Below are 12583 nucleotides of genomic sequence, written 5' to 3' on the forward strand. Positions count from 1 at the left end.
TTAGATCCACAAGAGTGGGTTGTTACAAAGCCAGGACGTCCCTTGAGTTTGGCCTCTTCACACGTGTCTGCTTCCCCTTTGACTTTCTCTGCAATGTTATGGTGTAGCACAAAAGCCCTTACCAGAAGGCAGGGCCATGTCCTTAAACTTCCCGGCCTGCAAAACTGTGAGCTAAATAAACCCCTTTATTTGTAAATCACTCAGTCCCAAGTATTCTGTTATAGTAACACAAAATGGACTAAGCCAGTACCCAATCCAAGCCATTTTATGCCACATGGATTTGCACCTACTTGGAGAGGTCAGAACCAATAAGGAACATTCTACACACACTACCCTTACTTCTTCCTGGTGATTTGTTAAAGTTTGGTGAATGGGCTGGATGCGGTGGCTCTTGCCTGTAATTCTAGCACTTTGGGAGGCCGAGGCGAGTAGATTGCCTGAGCTCAAGAGACCAGCCAGGGCAACATAGTGAAACCTGGTCTCTACTAAAATACAAACAATTAGCCAGGCGTGGTGGTGTGTGCCTGTAATCCCAGCTACTCAGGAGGCTGAGACAGGAGAATCTCTTGGATCTGGGATGTGGAGGTTGCAGTGAGCTGAGATTGCGCCACTGCACTCCAGCCTGGCTGACAGAACGAGATCCTGTCTCCAAAAAAAAAAGTTTGGTGAATGGCCTTTCTTTAGAGTTGCGGGGGCTCCTGCCCTGAACTTCTCAGTGAAACAGATCTCAATTAGTCTTATGCTCCTCCCTCTCCCCCATTTTTTCTTTTGCTGTTTCATTGCTGACAGTGTTCAACAGCAATATGCCGCATCTTTATATATCATAAGAAACACTAATTTTAGGTTATTACAAGCAGAAATATTTTTGTCCTGAATAACATTGTTACTGGGCCAAAAGATAGATCGGGAGTCCCAGACTTTAGTTTCCTGAAATCGCCAGGTCAGGCACAAGGGGAAGGGACTCCTGGATATTGACTAACTTGGGTGGGCCTAGCCAGGAGAAAGACAGCAACATGTGTTCTGTACTTTCTGGGAATCCCTGAAGCCATCACGGAGGCTCCCCAACTTCCGAGTCGCCAATCTGTTGCCGTGGCAGTGGGAATGGATTACTTAAGGAGGGGGCATTTTGCTCTCTGTAGGTGGGCAAGTTTCCTGGGCTCTCTGTTTTGCCTCCCTCTGGCTTCTTCCTCGTGTGCCCTCTGCTGTGTGCCACAGGGGATCAGCGATTCTCACCCTCCTGAGGCCCAGTGGGGAAGGGTGAACATGGCAGCCTCAAGGTTAGCTGAAGCTGCCATTTGCCCAGCCTCTTCCATCCCAACCATGTCAGTGAGCCCAGGTCTGGCGTAACTATTGCAGAATGCCTGTAGTAGGGAACTCTGGAAGTGTATTGGGCTGAGGTGGGATTTTCCCTCCCCACAGTGCCCTGAGCAATGGAAGTGGTGAGGGATGAGGGAGCCATGCTGCTGAATTCTGGTTGGCATTCCCCCCTTGTGTAAAATGGGGTGTTGGGGTGGGGCAGCCCCTGCTTGGATTTGGTTGTAAGATAAACCTGGAGGAGAAGAAAAAGTTTGGTGAACGGTACCCAGTGTCCCCTGGAATTGAGGTGGAGGGGCAGGGGTAGGGAAGGCTTCCAGTATAAGTTCATTGATGGCGGCTCACTGCTCCACAGTAGCTGGGCCACAGTTCCCTGTGAATTCTGTGCCCGTCCTTTACAGGAGCTGTTTGTTGTCATGTCCTGGCAGTAGTCCCAGAGCTAAAAGGGACCACCAATTCTACTAATAAGGAAACTGGGGCCTGGAAAATGGCAATCTGTCCAAGTTTATGGGTCTAGGCCCCTGCTTTCCCAAGGGTGGCCTGAAGCCAGAGAGCCAGTGGCTTCATGGTCTCATCCTCAGCAGCCCCTGTGAGCTACCCAAGACCCCAGAGTCCTCCCACATCACACAAGGCCTGGGGCACCCCCAGAGATTTTCTTAGACAGTCTGAATGTCAATACTGTGTTTTCTTGTATAACCAGGTCACCTTAAAAATGTGTGTACCCTTAACTCCAGCTATTTTCATTCTAAAACATAACTTCAAGAAATAACATATTAATAATTTCAGGAAATAAGTCAGGAGCACAAAAATATGCAATAAAGGTAGTCATTGCAATTTTATTATTAGAGCAAAACTCTGTAAATTATCCAAACACTCAAAATACTGCAATTTGCTTTATAAATGATAGTCTATCCATACAATGGGATGTGGTGATTTAAAATAATGATGTTTATAACTATTGACATAGAAAGAAATTTAGCCATTTATTAAATAAAAACAAGTACGTTTGTAAAACAGTATCCAGAAGACAAAGGACCCAGTTTCTTCAACATAACAGTGGCATGTAAACCAAAATGTAGGGGGAACTATAATAAAGAGGCTTAATAAAGAAGAAAAAATAAAAAATAAAACAGGCTTACTATATCAACCACATGCAATATGTTTAGATCCTGATTCCAGAAAAGCAAGTGTAAAAAAGTAAAGTTTTGGCTGGGCATGGTGGCTCATGCCTGTAATCTCAGTGCTTTGGGAAACTGAGGCAGGAAGATTGCTTGAGGCCAGGAATTCAAGAACACCCTGGGCCACATAGTGAGACTTAAAAAAATTTTTTTTCTCTACAAAAAGTAGCCAGGCATGGTGGTGCATGCCTATAATCCCAGCTACTCCAGAGGCTGAGACAGGAGGATCACTTGAGCCCAGGAGTTTGATATTGCAGTGAGCTCTGATCAAGACCCTGTCTTGGTCAAAAAAAAAAGTAATTTTTTGTGTTTTTTAGATGAGGGAAAATATGGCATGGATTGACTGGGTATTAGCTGTTATGAAATTATTATTAGTTTTGTCAGGTATAGTAATGGGAAATATTTAATAATTGTGATTTTTTTAAAGTCCTCATCTGTTATGAGTGAAATGAAAAAAGCAGAGTATACTCCCATTAATGTTTACAAATGCATGCACATGTTTGACATGTACAGATTCATGGAAAGGGGCTGCAGGACGCCCAGGAATTCATTCCTACCACCACCACAACCAACTACGTGCTCAATCAATATTGATTGACTCAGTGAATCAGTCCCGGAACCAAGAATGTGAATTCCCCACAAGCTCCCCGACCTTGGGAGGCTCAGCAGCCTCTGTGTGCTCTGTCACCAGTGCCTGGCGCTTGATTCACGCTTTCAGTCAACACTGAGGACCCCACCCAGTCAGCACCGTGAGTGCTAGGGAGTGAAGAGGTGTCAGGGCGGAGAGCTGGGAAGGACCCTACAGGCAACCTGGAGGGTAGAAAGCAGTGGACTGCTCCACGGACCCTAAAGGAGAAAGAGGACATGTTGGCTCCTCTAATTCCCTCTTGCAGCCCACCTCTGGCTACAGCAGATGCTGGGGTGAAGTCACCTCTGGACTCAGTCACTGGTTCTCTGACATCTTCCCCACCCAGTCTCCCTTGTGTAGCACAGTCCTGCCTCCTCCTTTCTGGCTCCTATTGTGTGTGCAGGAGGCCTGTTGGGGAGTTGGTGGAGCCAGAGGTTAGGAGAAGGGGAGGCAGACAGGATTTATGGGCTATTTGCCTTTCCTAAGAACTGTCCTCTGCTCATGATGTCAATCTAGGTTCAAGGTACTGAGGCCAAATAACAGGGAAGCAATGCTCGAAAATTAGCAGCCAGCTGGGACAGAGGCTGGGTCTGGCTACAGGCGGTGGGGCCTGGTCAGGGTTGTCTCTAGGTAGCTTCCTCCACACACTGACTCCTACCTAGGGCTCAGGGAGGAGGAGGATGAAGGGGCAGCAGTGAAATGGCTTCACAAGGAGTGCATAGGCTGTAGGAAGTGCCTCCAAGACACCAGCAGACACTCTCTTGTAGGGCCTCTGCCCCTCACTCCCAGCTTCCTTCTCTCTTAAAGCCCTGGCTGAAGCAGACACTGAGCTCCTTCTCTGGGCACCTGAAAGTGGGCACAGGGCGTGAGGATGATGCTCCACCAAGACTGCTTAGTGCATCTTCTCATCAGTAGGAGCTGCTTGGTGGGGGTGGTGGCATGGGAAGCATCCTTTGTCCTCTAGGACTGGACCCCTCAGGCCTATGAGAGGCAGCATGTTGTAAAGGATTTGATGCCAGGATTCCTGGGTTCTGTCTAATCCTGGGCCACTGACTAACCCACTGTGTGATTCGCCAAGTCACTTCCCCAATCTGAGCCTCAATTTCCTCCCTTGTTAACTGAAGGGTTGTGTTAAGACAATCTTAAGGTCTCCTCTGGCATTTATAGCTTCTTTATCTACAAAATGATTGTGTATGTGGCTTCTTGTGAGGATTAGAGAAAATTCATGTCAATGACATTATATTTGGTACAGAAAATATGTCACCTTCAAAAATCCTGGGATCCTTTCCTCTGGGAAATGGGTAACCTAAGTCCATTCCCCGCTAAACAGGACCATAAACAGCAGCATGAGTCAGATACCACCAACAATATTTATTACCCAAAGCAATCTGAAAGATTCGGGCACAAGGTCATGGCTTTCCCAGGTTACAAGAAAATCAGAACCTCTTCAAACTCACCCTCCACCCACAGCCAAAGTAAGGGATTAAAGGCTATAGCTCAAGCTATGTCATGGCTACTATATCCTCACTCTTGATGAATAATCTCAAAGTCACAAGTGGGCACGATGCGATTTGGATCCAATCTTACCAGAAAAAAACCCACCATTAATATAAGACAAGTTCATAGAAATCATTCCAACAGAAAGATACCAAGAGCCTTTACTGGCAATGAGAAGAGGAAAGATTTTCTGTTTATAATAACCAGAAAGAAAGTGAATTGTCTAATAACCATCAATTGAGTATGAGCCTCGTTGAGTTGAGTATGAGCCTAGTACGGGATGCTAATCTTCTGGGGTGGGGAAGTCTTGTGAGCTAACCAAACCCTCCTGGTCTCTGGTGAGGTCCACAGGTAGCAGTTTCCTGGTTGCCTAGTGACAAGGGACCGTGCTTAGGGGTGGGGTGGGGCATGTTGGGGAGGGGGTCCTTCACTTGGCAAGTGAAATAACACAATTCTCAGGAGCTGAAGAAGAGGCAGTCTTCAAACAGTGCTGAGAAGTCCTCTTACTTTTTCCACATGAGGGGAATGCAAGCTGGTTTAACCTCACACGACATTTCCTTTTTCATTTGTTTGTTTTTTCATTTGATTGGTTTTAAAATTATCCTGGATCCAGAAAAGTGATGCCTTTTCTTATTCTCCTTTTATCATCAAACCAAACAGCCAATATGTCTCTAGAAACATTGCATTCTAAACTGAAAGTGCTGACAAACCTTCATCCCAGACCCTCAGTGGCAGATTTTCATGAAAATCAGCTTCTGGGCCAGTTAAGTCTTCATGAAGTTATCTTTTCCTAACTCAGCCCTCATTCCCCTCCGGGTCAGTAGCAGTGGAACCAGGAAACCCAAGGGCCAGATTTCCTTCCTCAGTGAAGGCACTCCAGGAAGAAGGGGAGTTCCTGGCACCTGCCTGCCAAACTCTGCTCTACTTGCTGAACTTTGCTCAGCATGAACAGGCCATACTGGCTACAAGTTCCCCCAAACTATCCCAGATTGTATCTTTAAGGCACACCAATTCCTCTGCGTAAGGACTTCTGTTCACAATGAATTGTATTAATTATTCTTAACATTCAAAAGAGAAAGTTCTGCATCAAAGCCCACCCGTGTCCAGCCATTGTGCCCTGAGATCCCGAGACTGTGGGGATGAGGGCAGAGCCAATTACCATCAGGGATTCTGGTCATTGGGGTCACACTTGAGCATTATTTTCAACCCCAATCCCTTTTTAAATGTTTCAAAGGCCTCCAGAGCTTTCTCCAGAGGAAACCTATGGGTGACGAGGGGTTTTACGTTCACAGACTTGGACGCAAGCATCGAAATCGCCACTGGCCACCTGTAAAAGAGCAAGAGCATTATATTCAACTTTCAAGAGGAAAGAGCCAGGTGCCCCAAACCACCAAGCACTAGATCAGCTTGGCCGTATTTACTGATAGCACTGTGGTTCTGCAAAGCCAATTTTACAGGCCAACAACCCAGGAAAGGACCTTATGGCTTATGATTCAGGGGTACGGAGCCTATTTCCAATTGCCCCCACCCCTCACCCATCCACTCACTCTGCCATGTCTGCCATGGAGCCTAGAATTCCTGTGGCATGAAAGTACAAGGCACATGGTGGATGCCACTGGGAAAAGGCAGAGAAGCCCAGGACAATCCAGTCACACCCACTAACAGCTCAGCTTACTGGAAAACTGGCGCCCTGATGAGGGCATGGAGTTACAGCCCCTAAAGCCAGGAGTAAGGGACACTGCTGGGGAGGGGGTTCCCAGCCAGAGGGCCCCAGCAGGGGAGAGGGTGGAGCTGCAGAACATGGGTGGGACAAACTAAGACCCTTTCGCTCCCCAGGGTGGGCCCTAGGGCTCAGGAACGGAAGCCACAGGACTTGATTTCTTCCTTTTGTCCTCCTTTCTCTCTTTCTTCCCTTTAAAGGGAGAAAATGGAGATCTGGTAACTTAAGGAAATGGGGGGGAAAAAGGGGCCTGGGGGGGATAAGCAGCAGACACTCAATAAGAACATGCTTCAAAATCCCCTCCTTCCTTCCCTCCGTCCAACCTTCTGTCCCTCCCATTCTTTACCTGGGAGTGAGTGTTCTCTCTTTGGATCCCTGGTATATCACACAGCTATCAATGTGGCCAGGGAGTGCCCCCCATGAAGAAACAGGCAGAGACTCATGGGCCCGGAGGCTGAGTGGGGCCTGCCCTGGTCTTGCTGGAGGCTGGGCATCCCGGCTCACCCACAGCATACTCACGTGTTGCAGTATCGAAACACGCCCTTGATATCCACCTCCCGGATGGCTGCATGCAGTAGGGGTACGGTGGTCATCTCAGAGCCCATCCCCACAAGCACGAGGGTCCCACCAGAGCGAGTGGCCTGTAAAGGAGGTAAAAGCAAGAAAGCTCAGAAGATAAGAAATACTGACTTCCCACTTACAATAACATATTGTCATCACACAAGTATCTTCTGGTTGCATCAGCTGAGCATCCAAAAATTCCAGAGAATGTGATTCTTGCACACTGCTGAACTGCTCAACCTGCCAACCAAACTTAACTGAGTGGCAGAGTAAACGCTGTTTTCTTTAAAGCTTCTGAAGAAATACACTTAACCCACGGAGAACCAGGCACAGTGGGAACGTCTTCCAAAGCTTTACAGAGTCGGGACCCAATATTGGCTTCAGCCACCTCCACGGTCTAAGCACCTGTTCCTCCCCCAGAGCGCCCCTCCACAGGCAGCACTTTCATCAGAGCTGGAAGGAACCACCGGCCCTCTAAGCTCACCGGTGGTGAGAAAACTATCAACATGAGACAGATGGGCCACTTGTATCCTGTGGCTTAAAAAAGGCTTCATACGTGCGTGCAGGCTGGCAGTTAGAAATCTTTTTGTTCCAGGGATGTTTACCTCAACAGTATGAGCCATAATGGGTTTTGTCTTCCTTGAATGTTTATCTGCCTTATCAGTTCCCCACTTGGAGTGGGTCGCAGGCAGCAGTGAAATGTCTCGTGAAAATTTCCCCAGAACTCCCTGTGAGTGCTGTGCTTGTTCCAGAGCTTTCTGGGGATCACTGTGCTCAGTGCGGTGAGACACAGAACAATGGACAATTCAATCATGCTGAGTGTTCATTATAGTCAGCAGCAAGCATTTATTGGGACCATTCTAGGTGCTAAACAGTGGAACTCGAGAAAGGCACACATCACAGCCTCCACTTCTGAGATGAAGGATACACCATGGAGAGAGGCCCGCGGTGCCGTGAGCAAGAGGTGAACTCAGGGTTTGAGTGGTGTGGAAGCGACTCCCAGCGCTGCTGCTTCAGAGCTGTGGGACCCTGGATGTGCCCTCTCAGCCCATTTTCTAGAGAAACGACTTCCTCATCAGCACTTCCTCTCTACCTGGTGATGAGGAGGAACCCCAACTGGCCATCCCAAGCTGCCAAGATGCCAGCAGTTTGCTGACCCCAGGTCAAGGAATGCTGGAACCACCTGGACACTGTCCTGTAGGTATGGCATCTGCATCAAGGATATGACTTCAGTTCTACCCCAAGGCATCTGCCACGTCTCATCATGAACACTATCCAGTCACAACCTGGCAGGACGGCAGTGCTCAGATTTGTCCATATTTGGTCCAGCCACCTGGCCTGCTCATTGGCGGGGTGGCCTACAGCATTCTACAGCACCCGTCATGCGTGACGTCAGGAGAGACACTGCTTCAGGCCTGGTGAGGCCCATGGGTCACATTCACCTCCATGCCTGCCTCAGGTAGCCTGGCAACCAGGCCCCCACCATCAACAGCTGGAAATGCCAGTTGTTCCAAATGCTCTAAGGGCAGGGCACACGAGGAAGGAGAGCCACGTCCTTTAAGTCCCCCAGATTATACTGCCTCTCCGTGGGGTGGAGGTCACTGACCTGCCGACAGCTTGAAGACAGTAGACGCAACTTACTCATGTCTTAGCCCTCAAAGTGCCCAGCACAAAGCCTGGCACATGGTAGGTACCCAAGACATACCATGGGTAGATCAATCACACACAGACCCATTGTTCCTCTCTGAGCTTCAGCTTCTTTTTGCCCCTTCCCACATGGCGACCACTGCCTATGACAGTGAAGCAGAGGGCTGGCCGACTCCAGCTGAAACTCAGGACAGTGCCAAGGTGGCACCCGCTCCTCCCTCTCCCCCACTGCTTCCTCAGCTCCCAAGGCCACTGGGCAACTTAGTAGGAGGAGGTCTAGGCAGCTCTGCTACTCAGCTTGGTGGGTCAGCCTTCCCTAGAATGTCTCATGTGACGCAAAGTGCCCTCCTGCTGTGACTCTCAGAAGGAAGGAGGAAGCCCACGCTACCCTGGGGAAGCTGTCTGGGAGGCAGGGACAGGAGTCCCCTGTGGTGGCAGCTGCCTGCTACCCTCTCCAGGCCTGGCCCTGTCCCCCCACCCTAGCATGGTTGTTCGTGCCCTCCTTCCCTTCCTCTCCTAAGCAGCAGGGCAACTCAGGCACTGGGGCCTGGCAGGGCTGGGCCTGGGCCTGACTTGGCTTGCATCAAACAAACCACAAATCCCTCAGCATAAAACGGTAACTGATTTTCAGGGCTATTGTGCAGATTAGGCCTCATGTTTATAAAGTACACCGAGAACCTGGCATACAGTAGGGCTCGGAACCTGGAAGTTATTCTCTTCCCTTCATTTCCTCATACTTTGATCTGTCAATGCCACTCCCTCCCACCACCTCCAACTTCCCATAAGTGGCTGGTGGGTCGCTGAGGGGCGAGTCAGGCATTGGCAGCTTATCTGTTCCTAGGTCTGGGAGACAAAACAAGCAGTAGTCAGCTGTGAACCTGGAAAATCACCTCACCTTCATGACTAACTGAATGACTGTCACTTTATATCAGTGACTAAAAGACTGCAGTCTTCCTCAATAAAATAAGACAGAGATTTCCCACATACAATCAAGGCATGGTTCCCTGTTTTTCTTCTTGATCTTTTTACCAAAACTACTGCACTTTTAACAACACAGATATGATCATGAAGCCAACCGCATCCCCAAAGTGTGTGTCCTTAACATTTTTCAAGGCCCATGTATAGCTGTTATCTTGTGTGAATCTCAGATGGCCCAATGCAAGTTCAAGTACAGTCTCCACACTAGAGATAAGAAAACAGAGATAGCAAAAGATGAGTAAGTTTGGCTTGGGGCTCACACAGCAAGCTGGTAAAGAAGCTTGACTCCCTACTTCTGCCTCCTTCACTCCCCTACGCTGATTCCCCAAAGCTACCCTCAGCCCACTCACGTAGATGCCCGCCTGGATGGAGGCCTCTGTCCCCGTGCACTCGATGGTGACTTCCGGCTTGCACCCCAGCAGATCTTCTACTTTCCTGGCGATTTCCTGAGGGCTCTCCTTGGAGATCTGGAGGACTAAATCAGCCCCAATCTCCTTGGCTTTGGACAGTCGGGTAGCAGACAGATCTGAAGGTAAAAAAAAAAAAAATTCTTTCAAACAGAGAAATCTGATGACTCATTAGGAAGAAAAGAAAATGGAGGTGTAAGATCTGATGGCAACAAAGCTCTCGTGCAATGGGTGGTGGTGTTGAGCCCAACACACATACTCTTCACACCAAGCTTGTCCAACCCGCAGCCCACATGCAGCCCAGGATGGCTTTGAATATGGCCCAACACAAATCCGTAAACTCTCTAAAAATATTATGAGATTAAAAAAAATTTTTTTTAAGCTCATCAGCTATTGTTAGTATTAGTGTATTTTATGTGGGGCCCAAGACCATTCTTCCAATGTGGCCAAGGAAGCCAAAAGATTGGACACCCCTGCTCTACACCATCATACACCCCCATACCCACCACACAGCTGCACACACACACACCCACACACACACACACTCTCTGTCTCTCTCTCTGATAGCTTCTCCTAACACAAAACACACACTCACACTCTTCTATATCTCCACAGTCCATATGACACTACACACTCACCCCCTCCACACTGTCACAGATAACCTCTCCTCACACATACACATACAGTAGGACCAGCTGTTTCCCAGTAAAAGAGACTGAAAAAGAACAAAGTCTTACCAGTCACCACTACTTGAGCTGCTCCCATTGCCTTGGCCACGAGCAAAGTGACCATCCCGATTGGCCCTAAACAAAGCAGAAGATGGATGATTGTGAAATATTAAACATCTGCTCTCCCACTTGTCCAGGCCATGGACAGGAACCATATCTTTTGTGTGTCTCTAGCATCTATCCCAGTGCCTGGCAGGATAAGACCTTAGTGGCTGTTTGTTGAATGCAGAAGTGAATGAATCCATGAAGAATTATTCTCTACATAAAATACACTCCTAGTGCTGGGTTCTATTTAATCCTCTCAAACCTCAGAGCTAAAAATTTCCCACTTACTCCTGGGCTCTAATGGAGATAATCTCAAAGAACCACAGGATTCAAGGAAACACAAACTTACTCAGAAAATAAGAAATCTCAGAAGGTCTGGACTTGTTTTCCTGTTCTTTCTTTGCCCCTACCTTCATGAGAACCCATCACACCTCCCCTAGAGAGAGACACATTCCTTTTAGGTGCTCTCCGAGGACCACCTGGAGAGGGTTCTTAAGTGAGCTGGCTTCCTGGGTTGGCCCACCTGCCCAGATAGCCCCAGGATACTCAGGTATCCAAGGATTTGCCTGAGACACCTGCTTCCCCATAGTATCTGCATGCTATGTGACACCATGGTTTTAATATAAAAATCAGACCCACAGAATGAAAGCAATGCAGAATATCTTTGGGGATTTACTTTTTGTACACACCCCCGAGAACAATTTTGTGAGCTCCCTGAGAAAACAAAACACTGAAAAATAATACCTGAAATGTCAAACAAAGCATGATTAAAAAACTACATGGCTACTAAAAATTACACCATAACTTTTTATCTATTGACATGGATAAATGTTCACAGTATTTTTTTTGAGACAGGCTTGCTCTGTCACCTAGGCTGGAGTGCAGTGGTGCAATGAGCTCACTGCAACCTCTGCCTCCCGGGTTCAAGCAATTCTCTCACCTCAGCCTCCTAAGTAGTGGAGATTACAGGTGCCCGACACCACGCCTGGCTAATTTTTGTATTTTTAGTAGAGACAGGGTTTCACCATGTTGGCCAGGCTGGTCTCAAATTCCTGACTTCAGGTGATCCGACTGCCTTAGCCTCCCAAAGTGCTAGGATTACTGGCATGAGCCACCATGCCCAGCCTGATTTTTAAAAAAGAGTAGGTAAACGAAGCGTATTTAGCATGGTCTCAGAAAAAGACTAACTAACTAAAAGATTCTGTACCCAAATATTAATAGTGGTTCTCTTGGGCTAATCAGTGATGAGACTGCAGGTGAATTTCTGTGTGTGTGTGTGTTGGGGGCAAGGCATGCATGTGTATGGTATGTGTGACTTATTTTCCTTTTCTATGGTAAAAAGGTACTGGATCCATGCAGATTTTTATAAGAATCTGTCACCTGAGTCCCGCAGTCTGCTAGCCCATTGTGGCAAGTCTATTCTACATCCATCACCCCTCTTAGGAAGCCCTGTGATCACTTATTTTGCCTGCCAAAGAAAATCACAAACAAGTATGAGGAACACCAGATCACACCCACAAGGAGTGTGAGTGTACTGTCTGGGTCACCAGAATGATTCGGTCTGAGGCTGCTAGGGCCTGTTCCAGATGGCTGGAAACAGGGGATGAGAGAAGGCAGCTAGCTACAACCCTACTGCAGGCAGACTGCTGGCTCCCAGTGGTGTGGGAGCAGACCACTGCTCACTCCTCCCACTGGCTGGGAGCAGGGTCTACCTTATTCATAGATGGGACTAGGCCATCACTTTGCTGGTATAATTTGAAAGTTCCAAGAGTTGCTCTTCCCTTTACTATCAAAAATATTTCTCTAAGGTGGAGGTTGCAGTGAGCCAAGATCGCACTGCTGTACTCCAGCCTGTCTCAAAAAAAAAAAAAAAAAACAAG

General features: G+C 47.9%; 1 protein-coding gene across 1 annotated transcript in view; it reads right to left on the minus strand.

The window, feature by feature from the left end:
- Window positions 1-4467: 4467 nt before the first annotated feature.
- Window positions 4468-12583, minus strand: part of SORD (sorbitol dehydrogenase) — a 40567-nt gene continuing 32451 nt past the window's right edge. Inside the window, exons 6-9 of the mRNA XM_030814146.1 lie at window positions 10668-10733; window positions 9874-10049; window positions 6857-6978; window positions 4468-5944 (exon numbers count right to left, since the gene is read on the minus strand). Of these exons, the coding sequence (XP_030670006.1) occupies window positions 5779-5944; window positions 6857-6978; window positions 9874-10049; window positions 10668-10733 (530 nt within the window). The 3' untranslated portion in view covers window positions 4468-5778. The remainder of the gene's footprint in view (window positions 5945-6856; window positions 6979-9873; window positions 10050-10667; window positions 10734-12583) is intronic.

This window comes from Nomascus leucogenys, chromosome 6, assembly GCF_006542625.1.
Source record: "Nomascus leucogenys isolate Asia chromosome 6, Asia_NLE_v1, whole genome shotgun sequence".
Taxonomy (NCBI): Eukaryota; Metazoa; Chordata; class Mammalia; order Primates; family Hylobatidae; genus Nomascus; species Nomascus leucogenys.